General features: G+C 46.2%; 1 protein-coding gene across 9 annotated transcripts in view; it reads left to right on the top strand.

Annotated features, from left to right (window-relative positions):
• ERC2 (ELKS/RAB6-interacting/CAST family member 2) overlaps positions 1-25,123 on the top strand; it is a 977,487-nt gene extending 952,364 nt beyond the window's left edge. For 6 of the 9 annotated variants that reach the window (XM_027587658.1, XM_027587663.1, XM_027587661.1 and 3 more), the window contains one exon: positions 22,176-25,123. In XM_027587658.1, the coding sequence (XP_027443459.1) occupies positions 22,176-22,400 (225 nt within the window). In that variant the 3' untranslated portion in view covers positions 22,401-25,123. The remainder of the gene's footprint in view (positions 1-22,175) is intronic. The other 3 variants (XR_003518693.1, XR_003518694.1, XM_027587662.1) reach the window with 3 other exon arrangements.
• Positions 25,124-25,688: the final 565 nt, after the last annotated feature.

Here is a 25,688-nt window from a genome sequence, read left to right as displayed (position 1 = left end):
CACCACCTCTATTTGTTTTATTGGATCACGGCCACAGTCATTCATTTACTTATCGTCGATGGCTGCTCTCGTGCCACAATTGCAGAAGGGAGTGATTGTGACAGACACCATAAGGCCCGCAAGGGCCTCAAGTACTGACTCTGTCCCTTTACTATCTTGCCAGCCCTGGTCCACACCATGGTTTTCCTAAACCTGGAAATCGCCTGGGATCACACATGATGGCGGAGGCAGCTCCGCGCTCCAGTTGCAGGAAAACCACACCCACACTCATTCACTGAGTCATTCATTCAAGCAGTACTTTGCTGGGAGCTATTATTATCAAAGGCATCATCTCTTGGCACCTTCCCAGAGGACCTCCCAGCCTATATACAGACCACAACTACCGTGCAGAAGAAAATCATTGACTGATAAAGCCAGAGGAATCCTTTGTCTCATCTCGTCCAGTGACGTAATTTTACAGATGAGGAACCTGAGGCTCAGTGAAGGGAAAGATCTTGTTCCCCAGGACAGGACGCCTAACTGGTAGAGTTGGAACCAGAGCCGTGGTTGCCCAGGCCGGGGAACTTAGATCACAAGAGGTGACTATATTACTTCGGCAGTGTCCTCTGAATTTGGTCAGTAGTAACCAGTGGCTTTGGCACCATTTTGGGGAGTGTTGGTTGACTGTGTGACTCAGCAGTTTCTCTCTCTGAAGGGTACGTCCCTGGTTCCTTCTTAAGGGCGGCTGATTGCAGTGATTATTCACAGAAATTGCACCTGTCACTCCTGTGCACAATGCCAAACTAGGGGTAATGTGAGCTCCTTGAAAAAGGAACCCGTTTTTTTTTCAGCACGATTCTAAATTAGATATGAATGTAGGCTTAGGATCCTGGCAGACATTCTCCCAGGGAATTCTTTATCTTACATATATTTGCCGAGTAACCCTTGCAAAGGTTAGGCTACTCTTGAAACTGAAATATAACTTTGAAGTTTAAAAATCTCAAAATATTTTGGGAATATAATAATCCCAATTCTCTTTCTTCTGAGACTTTCTGTACACCCCCACGGAGTTGCTGTTTAAGGGGCCAAAACATGAACTTGGCTCCAAAGGGCCATCCAGGGGCTCATTGGAGAACTGGCTTACGTTTGTAGCAATGCTCGGGGATGTCTTGGGTTCAGGATCGGTTACCCAGAGTCTCCCCCAACGTTCAGGAATTAAATGTCTGTGACTGATATGCTGTGGCAGATAGGGAGAGAAAAGCCAAAGAATCCAAAGGGAGCGTTGAGGGGTAGACATGCACTGTTAGTAAACAAGACAAGATCACAGCGGCTCTGGCTTGGGACACCCCGCCTCCACGATCTCAGCATGCAGAAACAAAGTCACATCAGCAAAGATCAGCTCTGGCTTCTGCTTAATACAGCACCCTTACTAGCGCTGCAACCTTGGACTTGGCCTCTCTGGGATTCACTCCATCATTTCATTAAGGCAGTGGTTCCAAACTGGGAGCAGTCCTACTCTACACCCGCTAGGATACATTTGGCATGTTCTGGAGATGTTTTGTCCGACTGGCACCTCTGTGAGGAGAGGCCAGCGATGCTACCAGACAGCATACAATTCACAGGACAGCCACCCACAACAAGGAATTATCAAACAAAAAGCACTGGCCCCAAAAGTCAGACATGCCGGCCCTGAGAAACCTTCACTTACAGAAAGCGACTAGACCCTGTTTCTCATTCTGTTTGAAACAGACGGTATTGTGTCTGGCACCATAAAGGGCACTCCAGAAATATCTGTTCAACAAATAAACTTGTGAAAATAGATGAATAGGTGAGTGATTGAATATTCTGCCTGCTTTGTAAACGTGCTAAGAAATTTTCTTCTGAGGATAGCATCTATGCGCAGTTCCCGACACAGTGCCCGGCACATAGTAGGTATTCAGTAAATGGTAGCTCTAGATGAGGCCGATAACGTGAACCTGAATTTGCTTCATGCTCATTTTAAATAAGAATTCCTTTGTTTTCATCCTTTGCCAAGATAATAGGCAGTCTGCAGGCAGAAAGCCCAGTGGGGCTTTTACAAATATTGGTTTACAAAGAATCTTTTTCATCTTGTGTTTTCCAGATAGGTAAGCCAAGGGCCACTTGGTTGTGCCTTCATTCCTGCTCCCTCTGGCAGACTTTTCCTAGGCTGGGTTTTGTTTCTCTAAAATTATTGTTTTATGGCTTTGTTGTTCTGAAGGAACCTGTTGGTTAATATTAATGCATTTTTATCTTGAGCCACTTCCTTCCGGTTCTCTTTTCTAATCTGCCATCATATTTTGCTTCATCCTTTTAAATACCGGTGCTACTTATGGAGCCGTTTCATGTACGGATCACTGGAGCCTCCAAACAAGACTGTGGCGGTACTGTCACCTCCGTTGGGCAGATGGGGAAACTGAGGCTCAGGAAATTAAAGGACTGCTAGTCAGTAGCTTCTCATTCCTCCTAGGGTTTCAGAATTGGCAGAGATTTCAGGGCAGAGGTCAGAGAAGAGAAGGTGACTGCCCAAGCCCACACAGGAAGTGCTGCCCAGGCAGATCTCCAGATGCTTCCATCCTGTCTTTTTCTGCCCTTATTTACCCACCTGTGGATCATTTTCCAATTGGGTCTCTCATTCATTCATTCATTCATTCATTCATTCATTCAGGGAGGGGTCGTCGAGTGCCTCTGTGCCCTGTCAGGATGTGGTAGAGAAACTTCTGGGTCCCGGTCTTGTCCTGCCACTTATCACTAGAAAGCATTTGCCTGAGTTACTGAACTGCCATGAACTTGAGATTGTCTTATCAGAAGTGGAGATGGCAACCCTTGGCCTATGTCATAGAACTGTCATGACAGCCAATAGTGATCAAAGCAACAGAAGGAATTTGCAAATGGAATTCTCATGAGGATTTTTCCACCCTCTCTTCTCTCCCCCTACCTTTTCCTCTAAGGCTGTAGAACTGGCAAATATCAACACTCTTGTTACATTGGCACATGATGGCATGAAGAAAAACTGTGATTGTGATGGCTAATATTTAGGAGTCCTTATTACTGTCAGGCACTCTACTAAGCCCTCACACGTGTGATCTCACTTAATCCTCTCAACACCTCTGTAGTTTTAGTGTCTCCACCTCACAGATGAGGCCATCGAGGCCCAGAAAAGTACAATTCCTTGGCCCTGGACCAGGCCAGGATGGAACTCACATTCTGTTGGATCAAAAGCCCATGGTCGTCCTGTATTTACATGTGCATTTATGACGAACCCTGTAGCGCCAGGCGCCCTAGGTACCCAGGGGCCCCGTTGCTGCTTCCTAACCCCCAACCCCTATACCTGGCCAGGTATCTCCTCCTTGTGCGGGAGGTGTGGGGACACATATATTCCTGCGACCTAGCCCCCAGTCCCATCAGCTGTCTCAGCTGGTGTCCCTGGGAAGCGGATGACATTAGCGCTTCCAGCTGGGAACAGCTGATCAGCACTGAGGGGGGCCCTGGGGACGCTCCGCAGAGCCGCAGGAGGAAGCCCAGCCTGCCAGTAGCACAAGCACAGCGATTGTCTGCTGAGGGCCCAAAACCCCTGGCCCTGGGACTGGTCCCCTCATGCTTCCTGAGCCACTCCTGCCAAAGCCCACTGTTTGGGACTTGCATCCCTCCTGGCTCATCTTCAGGGGTTTCCTCGGGACAAGGTTACCTCATGGCCTAAAGACCACACGGACTGAAATCTCCAAAAAAACCTGGTGGGGCTTTCATAGTGCAAACACAACTGTTGCCTAGGGACAAATATTGACTTTTGGTGCTAACTCTCTCACGGATGGCCACCCTTGGGAGAGGCCCATGGCAGGCCACAGAGTGCTGCTTGCTCAACCAGGTCAAAGGGAGCCAGGGTTATAGATAGATGCTTCTTGGATGTCAGATGAACCTTTCCCAAATGGACGCCAGTGTCTCAGCCCACCAGCCGTGTGGAGTTTCGGTGTTATTGGGAGCAGCACAGCAAGACTCCACCATGACTCCTGTATTCATTTGCTAGGGCTGCTAGAGCAAAGTGCCATAGATTGGGGGGCTTAAAACAATAGAAACGTACTCTCTCATGGTTTAGGAGTCCAGAAGTCCAAAATCAAGGTGTCGGCAAGGCCATGCTCTAGGGGAGGATCCTTCCTTGTCTCTTTCTGGTTTCTGGTGGTTGCTGATCATCCTTGGTGTTCTTTAATTTGAAGATGCATCCCTCCAATCTTTGCTTCCATCCTCACAGGGTGGTTTTCTGTGTCTCTGTGTCCACATTTCCCTCCTCTTCTAAAGACACCAGTCATTGGACTAAGGCCCACCCTAATCCAGTGTAACCTCCTCTTAATTTGATTACTTCTACAAAGACCCCATTGCCAAATAAGGTCACATTCACAGGTACTAGGGGTTAGGACTTGAACCTGTCCTTTTAGGGGACACAGTTCTACGCACACTACCACCCGTGGAGTTGTCTGTCCCTTAAGGCCTCTCCACAGCCTCACCAGCTGCCTCTACCCAGCCTCCACATTGCCCTGAAGGGACCCTCCTAAATCACACATCTGGCCAGACCACGCCCCTTGCGTGGTATCCCACTGCCCTGAGGGAAGCATCCAGGCTCCTCAATGTAGCCAAAAGTCTTGTGTGGCCGGCCTTGCTTTCCTCACTGCCCTGTCAGCACCCCTTCTCCCTTCACATTCTGTGTTCAGCTGTCCTTGGCGCTTGCAATTCTGAGTGGGCCTTGGTCTGGCTTTATGTTAGGCCTTTACGTATGCTTCCCCTGTAATCAGAGAGCTCCTATCTGTCTTTCTCTGGCTAACTCCTACTTATTACTCCTCACGTCTCGACCTGGAAGTCGTCTCGAGGGGTCATTATGGACCCTGCTTGACACTGTATCCGGTGCCTTCTGGGTTCCCTGGGCACCCTTCCTGCCTACCCACATTAGCTCACACATCACATTGTATTGCATTTGTCTCCTTACTCACCTACGTCTCGGACTTGGCTGCCCAATTTTAAGATCAGGGTCTATGTCTGACTCCCCACTATATCCCCAGTCCTAGCTCAGCAAAAATAAGTGCTACTTGAATAATCAATTGAATGAATGAATGAATGAATGAGAAAGTCAGCAGAAAGTAAAACCCACAGCAGTAGCCTAGCCTAGCCTCCGCCGCCTCGCCTTCCCCTCCCCCCCCTTCTCCTTCTCTTTCTTCTTCCTCTTCTTTTTGAACTAGAGGACAGGGATATTATAAAAGGAAATAACTCAAAAACAGCCAGATAGAAGAGATGCATGGGCCAAGGTGTAAGGAAAAGGCTCAGAGCTCCCATGGCCTGTCCAGGCAGGCCACTCTCCCCAAATCTCCACGTGGTCACCAACCCGGAAACTCCCACCTTCTTAATTTTATGAAGATTGGAGACTTTTCTGCCTTTCTTCCAATGACTACCAACACCAAATTTAACTAGTGACCAATGCTCAGAGAAATGAGGCATTTTTCAGAAGGCATTATTATGCCAGGGTTTGGTCAGAGCTGAAGAAATTGGGCAAGACTCCTCGATTTGTTGTCAGGAATGTCCAGCCTTGGGCCGTGCTAAAGGTGACCGCAGTACTTAAGACCTTCTTTTTAGTTTTCAGCCCCATTTCCTTTCTCAATGAGGGTGGAAGGCAATAGAAAAAGTGGTAAACTGAGCTCATTTCTTCTGCTTTGGCATATGTGTGGTGTAGTTCTTTTGCGTGATTGACCATATTGGCCCAGTGAAGAATAAAAACTGTAATCCCCCCCTTCTTTTCATTGTGTTTAGCCAAAACAAGCTGTGAAAGAATGTAAAATATATCATTTTGTTGGCACCAGTTCACAAGTGAGTCAGTGAGCTTGCTCTCATTTACAACTAAAATTGGATTCTAACCTCCCAAAAATTTATGACAACTGCTCCTTCTTGTGGCTTAAATGTTGACATATAATTAATTTAGGATTTCTTCCTGAGGCTTCCTGTCCAGGTTTGTACCTGCCACAGAAATATCCTTGAAAGTTTATCTACCAGCTAGAGTCATGAAAAAAGCCCTACCGAAGCTTTGGAAAGCGGGTCGCCTGTGCCAACAGGAAGGGCCCAAAGAGAAAGGGTGAGGCTGCCAACGAGGCTGGCTGCCAGGGGTGCCACAGCATGGAATTTGTAGTTTGGGGGAAGCTCTGGGTTCTTCTGCCACTGTTCCTTCCGGGCCCCTGTGATGTGCTCCCTCTTTGTTCTGCATACTTCCTTTCATGAAGGTGACCAGGCCCTTGGTCCAGCCTATGAATAACCTAGGCATGAACACCCTATGCTGGAACTTTCAGACTCTGGATCAAGCTGGTCCTGATGTCCATGTCTCTACTCTGTATGGGTGAGTGTAGAGGAGGTGGTAACAAGAAGTACTGGTAATTGAACACCTACTACATGTCAGGCACAGGTCTAGGGGCTTTATAAGCAAACTCATTTTATTCTCTCAACCACCTGGAAAGGTTAGAATTATTATCTTCACTTTGTAAATGAAAAACAAACAAACAACACTGAGGTTCAGAGAGGTTAAGTGATTTACCTGAGGGCAGCCAACCTAGAAAGGGAAAGTAGTGATAGGTAGTTCACGTGTGCAGAGCTTCTGTTAGGCGCTGTCTCAGGGTAACCCTCCGAGGTGGACAGTGTCATCCCTCTTATCCATCCTTGGATGAGAGACCAAGGGTCCACAAAAGGAGTCACTTGAGCAGGTGCAGAAAGGTAGGTGGTCCCCACATTCGGATTGCTACCAAGTTTGGCTGAAATGCGGCCCGGGGCTTATGGACCATGGTGAGATATGTAGGCAGACCTGGCTCTGAGGCCTGGCTTCCAGGTAGCATTCCATTGAGCCTTCTGTGTGCCTAAGAGTGAGGTACCTTTGGCCTCATCTTGCTAGTTTCTGACAGCCTTGCTCCCAGAGGGTCTGGGCATCACTGGCCACTGACTCAGGAAAGAGAAGCAGTCAGTGAGCAGATGTGTAGCCACTTCCGATCTGTGTGAGGAGTCCTTCCAGAAACCCAGCCCAGCCCCAGTAAAGGGCTCTGGGTTGGGACAATCTGAAATTGCAGCCCAGGGCCATGGCCAGGAAGCTCACTGAGCAAAGATGACAAAGGCCAGGTCCCACACTGGCCACCTCTTTACCCATGTGGCCTGGAGCCAGCCCTTTTTCGTTCCAGCACCTCTTCAGATGGAGAAACTGAACAGCCCGGGGCCTGGTGTAGCTTCCTGCTTGTGATGTGACTTTTGGAGCAAGTCACTTAACCACTCTGGGCCTCAGTTTTCTTAACTCTGACATGAGGTAAAGAACAATTCCAGTTCTTTGGGGTGATTGTGCACATGGAGTGAGTTAATATGTGTCCATCAGTTATTCTCAACAGGGAGTGGGGGGTGGGGTTGCCCGCCCGAGAGGTGTTTGGCAACGTCTGTCTGGAAACAGTTTTGATTGTCATGATTTGGGGGGCGGTGCATGCGCCCCTGGCATCCAGTGGGTAGAGGCTGGGGATGCTGCTAAACATCGTACAAAGCATAGGACAGCCCCTGTAACAAAGAATTATCCAATCCCAAATGTGAGTAGTGCCGAAGTTGAAAATCCCTGCTGTAAAGCATTTAGGAATATTCCTGGCGCATAGTGAGCATTCAATACATATTTGTTATCATCAATGGCTTCCCCTCTCCCATTAATCCACTTCCATATTTATTGAGCATCCACCACATGTCAGCCATGTAAGAAATACAGCAGTGAGCAAGACGTCCGCAGCCTGTCCTCGTGAAGGCAGCTGGGGCTGCAATCAGACATGAGTCAGTCAAATGCTAGCAGAAATGCACTACGCCAGCTTGTTCCAAAGCAGGAGCACATCGGGGGAAAGGAGGGAGAGAGTGCGGAGGGTGTGTTTGGCAAGGGGATGTGGGTCAGGGAAGGTCCCCCTGAAGAAGTGGCATTTAACCGAACACCCGAGGACAAGCAGAAGGCCGTTAGGTGAAGGGTGATGGGACAGTGCTCCAGGAGGAGGGGGCTGTATGTGCAAAAAGCCCTGAAATGGGGACCCAGCTCTGTGCCTCCTTCTGGCTCCACAGATGGGCGCTGACTGGCAGGCAGTTTGGGTGCTTTTGCAGGGGTTTGCAACATCCCATGGGACTGGATCCTCAGGTAGTTAGTTCTCTGTAGCAGAGCCAAGGCCTCCCATGTACGTACCCCTGGGTCACACTGGAATTGCTAGAGTACTTTGGGGGCGTGCTCTATGGGTCTTTGGAAGTGGCTCCAAAGATGCCCCCAGAACCTATCGGTGTCGTGCAGCAGGTGTCCGCTTTTCATGCCCCCACTCCTTGGCCTCTGGCCTGGTTCTTCCTCAGGGCATTCCCTAGCCCTCTTTCCTGGCTGCCAGGCCTGTCTTAGAAGAGTTAAAAACCCAGCCTCTGCCTGCCAGGACCTTGGGATTTAATAGGGAAACTGCCAGCCAGTTCCTATATTATGAAAATGAGTTTTTCCCTCTTTAATCTTCAAAGTGACCAGCGACAAAAGCAGCACAGGATTGCCTCTCAGGGCACTTTCACGTCTAAGTTGGAAACATTTGTGAGGGCCAGGAGCCTCATACCAGGTGGGAGAATGGGTCTGCCTGAGGGACCCATTGTTCACCAGTTCTCAATTACCCTCAGGGCCCATCAGTCCGCTGGCGTTACAGTGCTCACTGAACCCCTGAGCTGGAGCTGGAGGTGGGGGACTGAGGGCTGGGCTTTGTGCAGACGAGGAGGGGCAGACAACCACTTTTATTTATTTATTTATTTGTTTATTTATTTATTTATTTATTTAGACTTTATTTATTTATTTGACAGAGAGAGACACAGCGAGAGAGGGAACACAAGCAGGGGGAGTGGGAGAGGGAGAAGCAGGCTTCCTGCGGAGCAGGGAGCCCGATGTGGGGCTCGATCCCAGGACCCTGGGATCATGACCTGCGCGGAAGGCAGACGCTTAACGACTGAGCCACCCAGGCGCCCCAGACGGCCGGAGAGCCTGTCTCCTTTCAAGTGCTGTACAAATGTGACTGGCCTTGGATTTCCTCAGAAATTGCCTCTGCTCTCCTCTAGCTCCTCGTTGGGAGTGGACATCATCATTTCCCTTTGAGCACCGGTCCACTGAGCGGTGAGCTTCCTGAGCAAACTCTGCGCGTACGTGTTCGCAGAGAAGGATTGCAATTTTGGAGGCATCTTGTTCTGTGTGTGTTTCTTAAAACCTACACTGTGTGAAACTCATAGTAGGTTCTCAGTTGGGATCCACCATTATAGAACACATACACGGACTTAAGGACTGTGTTTTCATTGCCTGCTCCTGCCCGCACATCTAGCACAAGATCGGTGGTAGTATAGATACTCCAGGAATCTTGTTCTATAACATTCTGTCCATTTCCCTGCCGACCAAGCAACCCTACCCAACATGAAGACATTATCATGATACCCTGCGTGGAAGCCAAAATGGCAGCTGTGATGACAATGGCCTGGCCCAGATGTCCCAGGAAGGCGCCGTTCTGTTTATACTGCAGTAAAAATTCCTTTGCGACAAAGCAGCTTTAGGTTAAATAGAAATCTCATGGAAAAGAAGTCACGTCCCACCAATGCCAATGGATTTCATGTGAAGGTTTTCCCCAGGCCTTTTCAAAGTTACCTATCAAAGGATGAGGTCAGGAAGGCAAGATTCTCTGTGTGGGGAGAGAGGAGTGGGAGTAACTCGGCAGCAGACATCCTGGCCATCATGGCGGGAGGCTCTAATTTGGAGCAAGTAAAGCCTTCGAGTTATACTTTGCCGGTAAAGGCAGACCCTCCCTCAATAATCTTTTTAGCATTCCACTCCTTCAAAGACAACTTGGACCCTGAAGCCCTCATGCAGCCAGAAGACATGTGAATATCCCATCAGTTGCATAGAAGCAATAGATTGGAATCCTCCAGATAGTTCACTCAATCTCAGAATGATAAATGATCAATCACTGCATTCCTCCTAAATGAAATTAAGATGTTAAGATATATGGCTTGGGGCTTCTGGATGGGATTTCTGCAGTTGCATTTCCAACTGAAAATGTATTGCTTTGGAACTGCTGGGAAAGGGAGCCATTCTGGATCTATGTTAAAGCAAAACATTTGACAGTGGAGAAGAATGCTTCGGACATGTTAATTTTTTTCAAATTTAAAAGTGATTAATCATCCCCAATGCCATGACGCTGGAAAAGGCCACAGTGCAAGTTCTTGGAGGGGAAGGAGGAGGCATGGACCTCAGTACTCTGAAGTGGAGGCTTTTGAAGGAGCCTGTAGGTGAGCTCTTGGTGAGAGACAAAAAGCACTAACTAAAAATCCATTTGAAAGGACAGAGAGTCTGGACAAAACCTAGGAATGCATAGAAATCCACAAACTTTCTTTTCCGTTCGCACAGTGCAAAAGAAGATGAGGAAAAGGGGGAAGAAGTAGCCATTCCTCCCCAGTTGGTGCATGGAACCACCAGCGATGTTACTTCCTTGGAAAGTCTCTCCAGCCCTCCTGACAGGCCAGACCCGATGTGCTCCTGTAAATTGGGACTGGATATCTCAGTGTGCAAAATGGCACCACAACTCCACCCCTGACTAGCTGTGACCGAGTGTGTAACTTTACCTCTCTGCTCCTGTTTCCAGAGCTGTGTAATGGGCTAATAATAGCAACCTCTCCAGCAGCGTGAAGACTGAATGCCATAGAACAAAAGTGTCTGTGCTCAGTGAATTTGAGGGGGTCAGTCTCCTCCTTGGTACTTACCGAAATTTTAATTATTTTAATTATTTTTTTAATGTAATATCTGGCATGCTCACTAGATGTGCCTTCCACAAAGTCAGCATCTATCTCGTTCAGCTACATGTCCCTAGGACTGAGCATGGCTCCTGATAGAGGCTTTAAAAATTGTGGGAGGAAGGGGTGCCTGGGTGGCTCAGTCGTTAGGTGTCTGCCTTCGGCTCCAATCATGATCCCAGGGTCCTGGGATTGAGCCCCGCATCGGGCTCCTTGCTCCGGGCTCCTTGCTCCGCGGGAAGCCTGCTTCTCCCTCTCTCACTCCCCCTGCTTGTGTTCCCTCTCTCGCTGTGTCTCTCTCTGCCAAATAAATAAATAAAATCTTTAAAAAAAAATTGTGGGAGGGAGAGGAAGGAAGGAAGGAATGATTCTCACACTTTTCATAAGCATAACTTGAAGCCCATATCAAATCCAAACTGAATCTCATTTAAGAGACACAACTCTGCTGACCATATCCCTTTCAACTCTGCCGACCAAAAGGAGATTGCTTTTTTTCCTATTCCCTTATTTGCAGGTGGGTGTGGATTAGGTCTCCGAGGGCTCAGAGACCCTGAATGTCTCTAAAAGGCCTGCCTTCGCTCAGCTGGTTGCTGGCTTGGGTTTATACATTTCCTTTTTTTCTCTCCTCCTGCCAGAGAGGTCTTCCCCACCCCCAAGGAGGCTAGTACCTTTTGTTGCAGGAAACTGATTTGGTTGCTTTGAAAACACAGAAAAGTTTGAAGCAAGTTGAAATTGAAGCACAGTTAATCAAATGCAAAACTCCATTCAGCCCCTATCTGCCAAAAATAAATAGTTTAAAATAGGAATTTCAGATCAGCGACAAGGACGACTGTGTTTGTGGCAGCAGGGTTGACTGCCCTCAGCGGCCATCAGTCCCAGTGCGCACCCAGCGTTTAGAAACTAAACAAACACACCTTGAACTTGCTGCAGTAGCTGTTGCCACATCGGAACGCTAATGGGTTTAGTGACCACAACCGACCTAGGCCAGAATGTGTCAACAGCCCAAGGACCAGCCTTGCTCGCTGTGTGTGCTTTGCCCAAGTTGTTACAAGTTTAATTCTTTGCAGCTTACTTTTCCTGCTGTGTTGGCCTCTCCCATGAAAGAGCGTAGCTGCCAGGCCACCAGCGTATAGCAAGGCCATGGGGACCCTGGCAAGAGCTCTGCCGATGCAGGCACCTCGGCCTCTTGGGCCCGATGACCAGTTAGATGAGAGCTCCAGAAGGTGCACTTGACTGTCCTGGACCCCCAGCCTTCTTTATACCGGTCACTTCTAAGATCCGTTCTGGAAATGGCCCAGCCTGAAGCAAATGCAAAGGGCCTCTTGATTTGCCACTCATTTGGAAAAGTGGAGTCTTCCTGCCTCTCTTCCTGCACAAGAAAGCATGCTGCATAGTGTTTGCACCACGAAGGGGGGTTCTCTGCATTACACGCAGGCTTTCTGCCCTGTCTGAGAAACGAGGTCCACTCTCTCTGTTTCTGGGCGGCCGAAGCAAGCAGTGGGCTGCAGGCCCTCGGCGGTGAAGAGGTTAAATTGCTCAACTGGCTGGATCTGTGTTTTCCTGCCCACACTTGCTTCTGGCCTAAGGCAGTGCCTGCTGTTTGGGGAGGGGGAGAGGGAGGTCTTGCCTGGACCCAGGTGGCCGACAGGCAAACCATGTTATTAAGAAGCAGGGATCACAAAACCTTGATCTTCAAAAGAGACCCCTAATTAGTCGCCAGCCCAAGAGTAAATGGCATTCCACCCCAGCGAGGCGGGAAGGGAGCCTTCAAATTCTGGGGACTAATTGCCATTATTGGCTCTATGAAGATCCTGTTGTAAACACTTGTCATCTGAGCCACTTCTCGTCGGCAAACTTGAGATATCAAATTGTTCCTTCATGTTTCAAATTCTGCAAAATGCCTTGCCGGCTCCTCTTTCTAGGAGGAGCACCTCATTCCTGCTCATGACCACTTTCTCAGAACCCAGGCTGAAGAGATGTTTCCCTGGGGGTCGGCTGTGCTAGGGCAAGTTCACCCTAAAACTGAATTCTTGTCAGGAAGGGATTTGAGAACATGTTTTACTTTATTCTCAATTGAATTTGAAAATGCCACCTCAAAACTAAGTTTAAATTGCAGGCAGAGGAATTTATCATGAAGCTAATGGGGCTTCACCTTTGGGACCCCTCAAGTAGATAGACTTTTCCCAAGACCCTGGGAGAGGCCCTAATCATGTGGACTATTTGTGTATTCTTTCTCTGCAAGAGGGCCCACCGAATGGTCTAAAACCAGGATGTGCTCTGTAATAGTACTCAGAGTGTGTTTCTTATCTTTTCTATCAGGTACTCTTGTGACTTCTGGAAGTTAAGTATTTTCTCCCTGTTCTTAGACCAACTGGTTCTTGGTCTTTTGGGGCACTTGGGAAGGGAAAGGCAAACTTCTCCAGGCCACATGCAGGATGCTAGGTTTTGTCTAAGTTTACTCTTGATCTATGAGAAGATTTCAAGAACTTGGGGCCAAGATACCCTGGATCCATGCCCTTCAAGGGCAGACTGGGTAATACCAAACTCAGATGACAAGAGAGGCCAACCTAAAGAGAGACTTGGGGGCCATGGGGATTTGGGCTCGTGACACTCCAGGCCACTGGGATTTTATTGTCTGGACACTTTCATGGCAATAAATATGTCAGAGGAAGAGAGAGAGGGAAGGAGAAGGCAGTGAATAATTTCTGAACATTCTTGTGAAGTGCGAATTTTCGATTCACCTTTCGGACCGGCTCTCGCAAGCATTCGGGGACCCTGAGATGGTGTGTTCTACGCTGACATCCACAGCCAGCTGTGTTGCAGGGCCAAACGTCCTATGGTGACAAATAACCCCTCTCTCCCAGAGCTGAGCTTCAGAGCCCTTTCTTCGGGGAGCTAGGGAGTCACCGTTACTCAGCAATAATTCCTTTGTGTGAGCAGCTCAGGGTGAGACAGGAAGGTAGACACAGGGCGAAGGGTATTTGCTCATAGGATTCCATCGTCTCTGTGATGAAAGCCGATGGTTTTTCCCTCCCCAGGTAACCTAATAACCTCAGACAACCGGGAGACACGGAGGTAGTGGCCCTCCCTGCGCGGGCTTCTCCGGGATGACTCGGGGGGCCCCGGGCCCCGGCGTTCTGTTTGTTGAAACAGTCCCTGTCTCCAATGTCACTCTCGGCGCTCCCGGAGATTCCCAGAGCATTATTTTAACCTATACGTTTCACTGATCTGAGATGTTAGAAATCGAATGCCAAACTTTTGGTTATTTTAACTAGTTCAGGAAAGAAAGACTAACATCGGTTTTGACAACAAACAAAACCAGTTTTTGTTCTATCACTTATGTTTAAAAGATTCCAATTTCAAACTAAACACAATGTGTGGTTATTCTGTCCGCGATTATATAGCCGCTGGGGCGCCACAGCTCCACACTGCATACATCATTGTATTTTTAAAATGTACTTAATGAACATTTTTTTTTCTTTTCTAGTAACTACTTCATTGCCTTAAATGAATGCATTCCAATAGAATTTGTAACAAATGACCACTTTGTGTTTGCATTAATGCCAAACACGTTTAACAAATTTTTAACAAGGAACCCTGGCAAGATGCCAAACTCCTAGAGGGACACTGAAGGAATGCTATAAATTTAAACTAGATTTTACCTTTTCACTTAGCTCAGCAAGTGACTGAGGTGTCTCGCTATCTCAGGATTGTGGCATTTCTACGTTATGTCAGATAAGTTGTACATTTTCATTATTTTAATTACTTAGATTGTACCTATTTCCACAGGACTTTTACATCTGTGCCGCCGTGTCGGAAATAATATGATGGCAGCTTACCGTAGGTGTTTATTTCTGCAAAATCTGTTCATATCTTGTGTGCGTTGGTAGATGCATGTATGCGATACATGCCTTACCAAAAAAATATATTTAAAACATCACAGTCAACCCATTAAATACAAAAACAATGGATTAGACCAGGGTCCTCATCTAGGGGGAGGGATTCTGCCCCCCCCCCCCCCCCGGGGATATCTGGGCAAGATTGGGAGCCATTTCTGATTGTCATGACTGGGAGAGTCGGTGATGCTGCTAAGCATCCTATAATGGTAAGCATCCGCACAACAAAGACTGACTCAGCCCCGAGTGTCCATGGTATCAAATCATGAAATCCTGGAGTAAAGTAAAAAAGCCCTTTGGCTTTCGCTTATGGGCAGTGCCTCAGGCTGAGGAAGTATTATCTTAAGGAAACTTACAACTAAAAGCACGTTTCTATTCAACGATGTTTTAAAATTTACACAGAACACCTAATGCTGATGTTGAGCGGCAGATTTCTGACTTTTATTTCTGCTGCTGTCTGCCCTTGAAAAGAGAAAAGCTGGCGCATAGTAGCCCGGCCTCAAATGTGAACTGAGGCAGTGCTGAGAATGGCTGGTGGCCCGAGTATGAGAATGTGCCGGCCCGATGACCCACGCCAGGTGCCACCTGCACGGCCGCTGCTGGGCAGTGGGAATGGTCTCCAAGATGGGGCTAGGGGCGGGCAGGGCCCTGCATGTCTGCAAGAAGATAGCTTTAGGTGTTTCCTGGACACTTTTATTTTAATAGCTATGCAGTTACTATAATGTGTATTAGACAAATACTGGCTTCATTATGGCATGAAAATAAATCTTTTTATTTTCGAGTGTAAGCCCTATTTTTTAAGAATGATGCAAACAAGCACTTACAAAAAAACAAATCTTTCTTAAAAGGGCAATTTAAGTTTTTAGAGAAGATTTTTAAAGAAAATTATCGATTCAACATGACAGGTGTTATGAAGACTACAAAAACTGAGAAGGTGGAAAACAAAGGACCAAGGTCTAGAAAATTCTGGCATCATAGTAAAAAGAATGGGCTCTAAAAGCAAGAAGAGATGGGTTCAAGTCAGACCCCAGGAAGGTGGGAACTTGACATAAAGCGTTCAGTCCCTGGAAGCCTCAGTTTCCTCATCTGTGTCAGGGGCCGTCACCCCGATTAGTACCATGGCGCTCTCAAGCTTGTTTGAGGTCATTAGAACAAAATCACAGAGCACCACGGTAGATGGGGGGCACCAAACATTAGTTATGAATTATTCTGACTACAATAATAACTACAGAAATAAATCCTCAGGAGACCTAGCAGTGTAAGTGCTGCCATGCATTTGATTTCCTTTATTTAAAGAAAGAAACTGCAGGTGAGTTGCACTCAGCACACAGAACCCGAAGTTGAAATCCAAATCCAGAGTCTCTCCTTTGCCCCGTCCCAGAAAGCTCTACCATGCCTAACAGCAGTTTGCAATTCTGAGCTAGCTGCACGCTGGCTCGGCCCACCCCACCCCCACCCCCAGCCCTTCGGGCTCTCAAGTGTTACATTTTATTGCCCTGTGGGGCTGTAGGAGGGCCACTCACAAGGTAAAATGTTGCTCTCCACTCATATTTTTGAATTATGGCTTCAAGGTGGTTGCTCCTATCAAGAAAATTAAATGATTTAACATAATTTGTTGCCACTTTGATCACAACAATAATAAATAAATCTTCATGAGAAAAACGGGAAACCCATTCCGTCCCGTTTTAAAAGATGTTAAGTAATAACACAGATGTAGTTATAGAATTTTGGGGGGGGGGCAGAAATGACTCTATTGGGTTTTCCTGTGATTCCAGAATCACTTAGTGGAGTGATTCTGCAGGATGCCTGCTGCACCCCCAGGAATGAGCAGCTCTTCTATGCCGGCAGCTGTTAATGAGCCTATCAGGGGCTTGCTCTTACGTGGGCACCGTGAGCGATGTCTGGGCGTCCGAAGCCGTGGTGAATGGGTGACTGTTTTTGTACCTGGGGGCACAGCACACATTTGGAAAGCACATGGAGCGTAATGGACATTAACCCAGATGTCAAAAATAGCCTGCGTTTTACTACTGTTATTAAACAGTTTCCCCTTTAACCCCTCCGTGTTTACCAAAGACCCCTTTCTCCCAGCCAGTTTCTGCAAATCACTACTGAAAGGGCAGGAGAAGAAAGTCATAATCAGGCAGGTGTCTTTATTCCAAAGAAAAACAGTCTGAAGGAATATTTGTGAGACACCACACGTTTATAGCCTGCTCTCCTGGGGGCGCTTGTCCTGGGGCGGAATCTTGCTGCTGGCCTCAGCCTGCCCACCCAACCCCCACAGGCATCCCCCCAACCCCCAACACCCCCCCCCCCCCCCCCCCCGCACACCCACTGCAAGCTTGGTTCCCTTCCCCAGAATCAAGTCAAGATTTTTCACAATGGAAATAGGCTTCTATTCTACTATGAGACTAGTTACACATTCTTTGGTTTTAAAAAAATCTAAGTGCAGCAACAACAAAGATTCTAAAGAAAGTTCTATTTATTTATTTTTATTATTATAAAGAAAGTTTCAAACCACCACCCAGAGATCATTATTAACAATATTCTGGTATAAGCATTTGCAAGTGTTTATGTTTATGAGTGTGTTGCTGCAAAAATAAGATTGAACTACCCATAAAGAGTTGTAATCTGCTTTTTTCACTGGAAAATTGTGGACATCTTCCCGTATTAAAAAAATACATCATAATTGTCAGATAGTCAATAAATTTTCAGCATGCCAGTCACAGATCCCTGATCATTTCCTTTGAGCCACAGATTTTTTAAAATCCTCATTCTCTTATCTATTTTTGTATCTGTTTATTGTCTGTCTTACTCCTAAAAATACAGGCTTCATGAGGGCACGGATTTTGTCTGTCTGTGTTATTACTGTACCCCCAGCACCAGGCACACTGCCTGACACAGAGAGGAGCTGTATTTGTTTTCTATCCAGGCAAACGTTGTGCCTAAAACAACACTCGTTTATTATCTCACAGTTTCTACATCAGAAGCCAAGTCACACACCACTGGGTTCTCCCCTCAGGGTCTCATGAGGCCAAAGTCAAGGTGTGGACCGAGCTGGACAACGCTAACCTGGAGGTTCTGGGGAAGCACCCACCTCCAAGCTCATTAGAGTTGCTGACAGATTCAGTTCCTTGTGGTTGTAGGACTGAGGGTCCTGTTTTGTCGCTGGCTGTCAGTTGGGGGCTGCATTTTGATCGTGTGGGACACTTTCGGGTCCTTGTGCATTGATTCCCCTCCATCTCAGCACAGCGAACGCCAGTCATGTTTCAAGTTTCCCTTTCTCTCCCAGGACTAGCAAGAGAAAAAGCCTCTGCTATTCAAAGCTTCTGCGATTAGATTAGGCTCACTCAGATCGTCCCTCTTGATTAACTTAAAGCCAGATGATTGTGACCTTCATTACATCTGCAAGGTGGCATAATCATGGTGTGAAGATGTTCACAGTCTTGGTCTCAGGGATCAGAGCAGGAAATCTTGGTGGAGGGTAGGATTCTGCCTACTCTAGATGCCCTCTAATACCTGTGGAATGCACAAGTGAATCAATTTGTTCCATGAACTGTGCAAGGCACAGGAGTGCTAAGTGAGCAAGACTGGCCTGGCCCCTCCCTCCTAGATCTTATAGCCTAGACCAGTGTTATTCAGATAGAAATATAAAGCAAGCCACATCAGGAGTTTTCAATTTTCTAGTAGCCACATTAAAAATAGTAATAAAAGGGGCACCTGGGTGGCTTAGTCAGTTAAGTGTCTGCCTTCAGCTCAGGTCATGATCCCAGGATGCTGGGATCGAGTCCCACATCGGGCTCCCTGCTCAACGGGGAGCCTGCTTCTCCCTCTGCCTGCCGCTCCCCCTGCTTGTGTGTGTTCTTTCTCTCTCTCTCTCTCTCTCTCTGACGAATAAATAAATAAAATATAAAAAAAGTAATAAGAAACAGGTGAAATTAATTGTAGAACTATATTTAACTTGATCCAGTATGTCCCAAATATTATTTTAACATGAAATCAATATTAAAAAAATGAAATTCATGCCAATCAATATTACACTGTATGTTAACTGGAATTTCAAGAAACAGTTAAAAATTAAATTCAGAGGAAAAGAAAAAAACAGAAGATAAAACTAAATTCATACTAAATCTACAATTCAATATATTAATTTATAATCATTTTAAATCAATATTAAAAAATAAGTCCTTACTTATTTAAAATCTGGTGTATATTTTACACTTAGAGCACATCTCAGTTTGGACCAACATATTTCAAGTGCTGAGTAGCCACATGTGGCCGGTGGCTACCATATTGGATAGTTCAAGTCCAGACACATCACCAGAAGGGGACAGTGAAGTGAGCGTGAGACTCCTTGTGCTACATCCCACACACAGGACAAGGCTTCCAGGGAGGAAGTGATGTCTAAACTGAGAACAGAGAGTGAGCGGGCATCAGGCACGTGGAGGGTTGGTGTAAATGCTCATCAAGACAGAAAGACAAGGTTGTGAGGTGAGGAGAAAGGAGGGCTTCAGATTGTAGAAGCAAGTCCAGCACAGGTGGAACCTGAAGCGTGGGGCTGGAGGGAGAGGGGCCAGCATGGCTAGAGTCCTTCCTCCATCCTGAGGGCAATGGGACTGTGAATGCAGGTTGTACCCAGGGAACCCAAGATGGAGGAGATGTCCTTATTGAAATAGCGCTGATGGGGGCACCAGTGAGCACACTGAGTTGGGTGCTTCAGGAGAAGATGCATGGGGACAGAGTGGCCTGCTGTGACCCTCCAGGTGAGGTGGGATTGGCCAGAGATTATCCCGCTGTGGGTGGCTGCCTGGATTGCCTCATTGCTGGAAACTAGGATTCCTTTTTTATTTTTTTAAAGCGGAGGCTTATTGGCCCCCCAACAAAGGATCATCTGCATTTCTAACTGCTGGCAATGTCATCTGAGTCTTTCTCTCGAAGCCATGTCAGCCTCCCAGTGAATGGATTGTCTGGCAGAAGGAGTGGCAAACCGTTTCTGAGTGTTCTCTTTTCCGCAGCATAAACCTTGCCCCAAAGCAGCGTACGGCCCTTGTGAGGCACTGTATTCTGCCTAGTGACCTGTTACCCAGCTGGAAATCTTTCTCTCAACTGAATAAATGATTGTTCTTTGCTACTTTATCTTGGAAAAACATCAAGGACATCAGGCATTCACTGTAATTATTTTTCACTCGTTTCGCCATCTGTAAAATATGACCGGTGCATTTTAGTACTACTTTGGGTTTCTCTTTACCTTTTAATCATGTGGCCTTTTAATATATTGGTCAGCCCTTTAAAAGGATGATTAAGAAATGCTTAATGCACAAAAGAATTAGAGCTATGCACAGCTCATGAAGCAGAAAGCGTGCTCTGACTTACAATTTTCATACAAAGTTTGCAGAGATTTTATGTGCCAGAATGAGTAATATGATCTGCTCTAGGAACTCCCTAGCTTTCTGGCTCTGCAAAAGTCATTTTTTTGCCCCGATTCAAGTTTCTTAACCAGAAGGGTTACACCAAACTCCTCAGAGTATGAATTAGCAGAGTTCATCCAAGCCACATATTTCATTTGTACTGTTTAACCAGGGCTGGGAGTAACTACCTACCTGTTCGGACACCGGGATCTTTGGCGTGCTCATTTGTCAGTGTGGCTGGAGAAATTCTGTGCATCAGCCACCAAATCAGACAGCTCCGGCTATATATAAAAAGTGGCTCACACATGTGTAAGTGTGTGTGTGTGTTTGATCTTTCCCCTCCCTGCCATATTCCCCAGATAGCTGCACTGTTGCCATGTGCCCGGAAACTCCTGAAGTATTCAAAGGCCATATGTGAATGATAACGAGCATCAACAGGGAAGCCAGTCATCGTCTAAAGGGTCTGATGGGCCGGGCCTCTCTTCCCACCCATTTCACTGATTTTCCCAGGCTGCACTTGTATTCCGCACCAGGCCCTCTTGCTGGGGCGGTGAGAAAATGTGGGGTGTTCCTGTTTATCCATGCCCTGGAGCATGACACATGCGGATGGATGGCTGTTCCATTTATGTTTAGGGTCAAGCACGCACACACACACACACACACACACACACACACACACACACACACACGCCCTTGCCTGCGGGGTGGAAAGCCAACTTTGTTTTGTTCTTCTCTATTTAAGGAGAGATCAATATCCTTTTTTAAAATATGTTTTTCCTATGGCAAAGTATACGTTAAAATGCACCTTTTTTTAAAGTAATTTTTTTTAAGATTTTATTTATTTATTTGACAGAGAGAGACACAGCGAGAGAGGGAACACAAGCGGGCGGGGTGGGTGGAGAGTGAGAAGCAGGCTTCCCGCGGAGCAGGGAGCCCGATGTGGGGCTCAATCCCAGGACCCTGGCATCATGACCTGAGCTGAAGGCAGATGCTTAGCTGACTGAGCCACCCAGGCGCCCTAAAATGCACCATTTTAACCAATTTAAGTGTACAATAAGCCTAATTCAGTGGCATTTAGTGCATGCACGGGGTTGCACAACCCCTACTGTCCATTTCTAGAACTTTCTCACTATCCCAAGCAATCGCTTAATTGTACCCATTAAGCAGTAGCTCCCTATTCCCCCGTCTCCTCCAGCCCCTGGCAAACCTCTAATCTATTTTCTGCATCTACGAATTTGTCTATTTGAGATATTTCATGTAAGTGGAATGATACAGTGTTTGTCCTTTGTGCCTGGCTTCTTTCACTTATTTCACTGCCGTGATGTCTTCAAATGTCACTCATATTGTGGCATGACTCAAAACTTCATTTCTTTTTAGAGCTGAGTGATATTCCACTGTATGTATATACCACATTCGTTTAATCACTCCTTTGCTGACAGATGCCTGGTGGTTGTTTCTACCTGTTGGTTATTGTGAACAACGCTGCTGTGAACATTTGTGTACCGGTGTCTGAGTCCCTGTTTTCCATTCCCCTGCGTTCACACTGAGCAGTGGAATGACTAGGTCCAGTATTCTTTTAAATTGTTGGTCTGGTTTGGAAGCGGATGTGACGTTTGCTGGTGTTCCGACCATCTTTCACTGTCTAATCCCTATAAAGTCAAGTTAAAAATAGTTTAAGAACCGTACTCATTGTAGAAAAGCACGGAGAGAAAAAAAACGAACATGTAATCTGGTCACGTAGAAGGTAATCACCGGAACATTTTGGTATATTTCCTTTCACTTTCTTTTTGCCCATCAAGAGACCTCTATACCTGTATGTGACATCTTTTGAAAGAGGCCTCTTCTTGGATGTGTTTATGGGACATAATTTAACTTAAAGTTCACTCTGTCCTTCCTCTATGTTTCCTCCCCATGGACTCCCTCCCCATGCCAACCAACCCCAACCAAAGAGAGTAGTGGAGGGCCAGTGCAGGGGTGGGGGTATGGGAACGCTGGCCAGGATTCTCTCCTCTTTCAGTGGCAGTTGCTTTCCCTGCTAAATTGTGTGCTTTTCTTGTTGCAGCGATCAGAAGAGCTAACTAAAGGGGAAACGCAGCTCTGCAGCAATATTCTGATAATCTGTTGCAGCGTGGCTCACGTCACTGGCCATCACCACCTGGAACGCTCATCAGGACTGGAAGAGGGGCTTTCGTTGTCATTATGGCGCACAGTTCTGTTCAACTTGATATTTCCTTTATCATCTCATGTCATTTCTCATGGATTCAGATATGCTGGACAGGAAGAATGAGGAGGAGGAGGAAAACGACAGATCCTCCTTTTTTTAGGGGGGGTCGGGATTTGGGCATTTAAAATGTGATCATCTCTTCTGAATGTCATTATTTGATACGTTTTATTTATGTTACTTAAACATTGTGGGGTAAATTTGAACTCCATGTGGCTTCAGCTTCTGTTGGACCACTAGCTTCATCTCCAGTTTTTCTGCTGGTTCAGTCGAAGTGGTCATTCCTAATGCATTAGATTATCAAAAGTGTAAATTCTGTGAGTGAATGGTGTTGGCCGTGTTTGTATACCACGATGCATGGAGTGTTTGACGAAGAAACCAAAACACCAAAAATGGCGAGCCTTTACCCTCCTCTATTTCTTTAATCCGCTGTGTGAAGAACCACATTTTGATGGTGTAACCAGTAGTTACCTCTGGGCCAGGTTGGAAATGAAATCAATTTTTTAAACCACTAATATCTGCCAAGAAATCGCCTTATGAGAACATGGTGTGTGTCTCTGACAAAGCATGGCACATCTAAATCGATCATTCATGATTTTATCTACCCTGTCTTTGGACTGGAGAGTGGCAAAAGCCTGAGGCACCCGCACCCTTCTATCCCATGCGGCCCACACATCCCCGTGGCAGGGATGTGCCCAGCCTCAGGCTCTTACCATTCTCAAACACGCAGGTCTCCACGAAGAAGCTGGGACTCATTCACATTTCCAGATCCAAATGCTGTGCAAACAGTATAAGCTTCGATCTTCTGTAAATGAAGGGTCATTTCTCATTTTTTAAAAAAATGTCTCCAACATGGATTCCAAAGCATTTTCGGCATCAAACATGAAAACATTGATGAATGAGGAATAATCACAAGAGCTGTGTATCTGTCTACAGCGCTACACAGCATGTGTGTGGGTACAGAGTCATTATTTAAAGCACATGCCAGGGAAAGAGACCAAATTTGGAAGTCTTTTACATACAGTGACATGGTACTAAGGAGAATTTAACTCCTACTGCTTTCTCTGAAGATTAAACAATAAGGAAAGTTGTTATAACTTCATAGAACTCACGACCAGTCTGGCAAACGTGTGCAACTCCCGCATTGATCCACTTTCTTGTCAAGGGAAGAAAGCCTTCCACAGGTATGCAAGTGGGAGGTGAAAATCTGCATTCTTAAAAGGATAAACAGTGAAGCTAAGCATGAGTGGCCTTAATAAATACAGTTGTCTTTCTTTGCTGCTGTGGGAAGGATTCTAACATTTCAGATGTTCCTGAAGTCTTGCATTGAATTTAGTTGTTATTATTACTTTTCAAAATGTTGGTGCAATTAACTCCGGACCTCTCCCGTGAGCCATAGAGATATTTAAAAGACAGACACCTTATTTGTCGGGGAAGATGAAACCGTGTCTGAGTTGCACTGTTCATCCTTGGTGCATTAGGAGTAATATTTTCAAGCAGGTTTCTTTGCTTCTGGCTTTGTTCTTGTTGTCAGTAAGTATAACGAACTACGTAAAGCTTTCGTGTTGCATAAACAATCCAAATACATTCATGTTTAAAAAGTTTGTCCTTTAACTATCAAAGGGATTTAGGACCTTGACCGGAGAAGAGAGCAGAGTTCTTTGCAAGCGTTTATAGCACATTTTGACATAATGTCGCACTGAAAACCCAGGCCACACAAACGTGTCCCCGTGAACAATTTGGGTGCCCTCAAAAAGGCGGTCCTCATCGACTCCTGCGGCCAGATCCTGACCTGAACTCTGCAACTGAATACTTGAAGTAGGAGTAGGAAATCCACTAGGGAAAATAGGGTCCTCAAAACAGAAAAAGCAACCAACCACGTATAGTTAGCTATTTCTAAGTATGTGCCAATTTTGTCCCAGCTATTGTTTGGGGGGGGCATTTTTTGCTCCACTTTTGTTGATTTAAAGTATTATCAATCTTAGCGTTACAGGGGCATATTATTTAGTCCCTTAAAAATTAAATTCCGTCTGACATAGCATCTTTTCCCATTTTGTGTAACATTCTCTGATGTTTGGGGGTTACCAAAAAAACCCCTTTTCACAAAAATAGTCTCTGGGTTTACAACAAACACTGTGATGTTGGGGAGATATTTCCTTTGCGCAAAACGTTAGCAGGTACCCCTCTAATCATAATGAAGTTGAAAAAAAATAGTTGAGGCTAACATTTAGGAGAAGTTGGTCTTCTTGCCTTGTGCAAAAGCAGGCTTGTACTTTATACCCCATTTGATTTTGATGTACAGTCTCGGTTTTGTATTTAATGATTTTTGTGTATCCAGTATGCACGTGAACAGCGTGTCAACTTTCATTTGAAAGTGGGTTTCAATTTACTTTTTAAACAGTGTTTATGATGAGACCTCAAATGTGTTGACATAAGCTCTATCTGAGATGTGTTTGTGCAGAGTGGCATTTGAATGCTGCCAGGGGTCAGTGTATCTAATTCCCAGAGACCCTTGTTTGATAGTGCTTCTTGTCATTTTTCTTCAAGTGAGTGGCATGTGGGTTGTGAATATTGACCATGTGATTATGGATTTCGATATGAAAACAATAAATAAAACTAAGGAACCCTCAGAAACTACCAGTGGGCATGTATTAGCCAGTCATTGTAACCTTGTGTCTAGTAGAAGTACAACAGCACTCAAGGTATGTACAGTTCAGAACTTTGTTATCCTGTGTATGAGAAGTACTTTGTGCTGATCGCCTTATTTCTATTCATCAAATAAACTTTGTTTCTTTCTGAAGTGAGTTCATTCCATCTCTGCTAAATGCTCCGATTGTGATGGTTTCTAATCTTGCTTGGGTCATGGGTCTTCATTTGAGGAACTTAGGGTCTTGAAGAAAAAAGAAAGGCAGAGGAAAATTGTGCACTCACTTCGCTGGAGCGGCCGAGGCACAAATTTCCCATTACACGTAGCTGGATCTGGAGGTTCATATTAAGAAATTAAGTCACTGGGGGCGCCTGGGTGGCTCAGTCATTAAGCGTCTGCCTTCGGCTCCGGTCATGATCCCAGGGTCCTGGGATCGAGCCCCGCATCGGGCTCCCTGCTCTGCGGGAAGCCTGCTTCTCCCTCCCCCACTCCCCCGGCTTGTGTTCCCTCTCTCGCTGTGTCTCTGTCAAATAAATAAATAAAATCTTAAAAAAAAAAAAGAAATTAAGTCACCGGTGGGCTCTCCCTTCTTCCTTCTCTTCCGCCATCCCATCTCCTTCGTTTTCTCTCTCTCTCTTTCAGTCTCTCCCTGCTCCTCTCTTCTCTCCCTTCCTCTTTTCCTCCTTCCCACCTTTTCTCTCTTCCTT

Source organism: Zalophus californianus, chromosome 1 (assembly GCF_009762305.2).
Source record: "Zalophus californianus isolate mZalCal1 chromosome 1, mZalCal1.pri.v2, whole genome shotgun sequence".
NCBI lineage: Eukaryota > Metazoa > Chordata > Mammalia > Carnivora > Otariidae > Zalophus > Zalophus californianus.
This window is presented reverse-complemented; position numbering and strand designations above follow the sequence as displayed.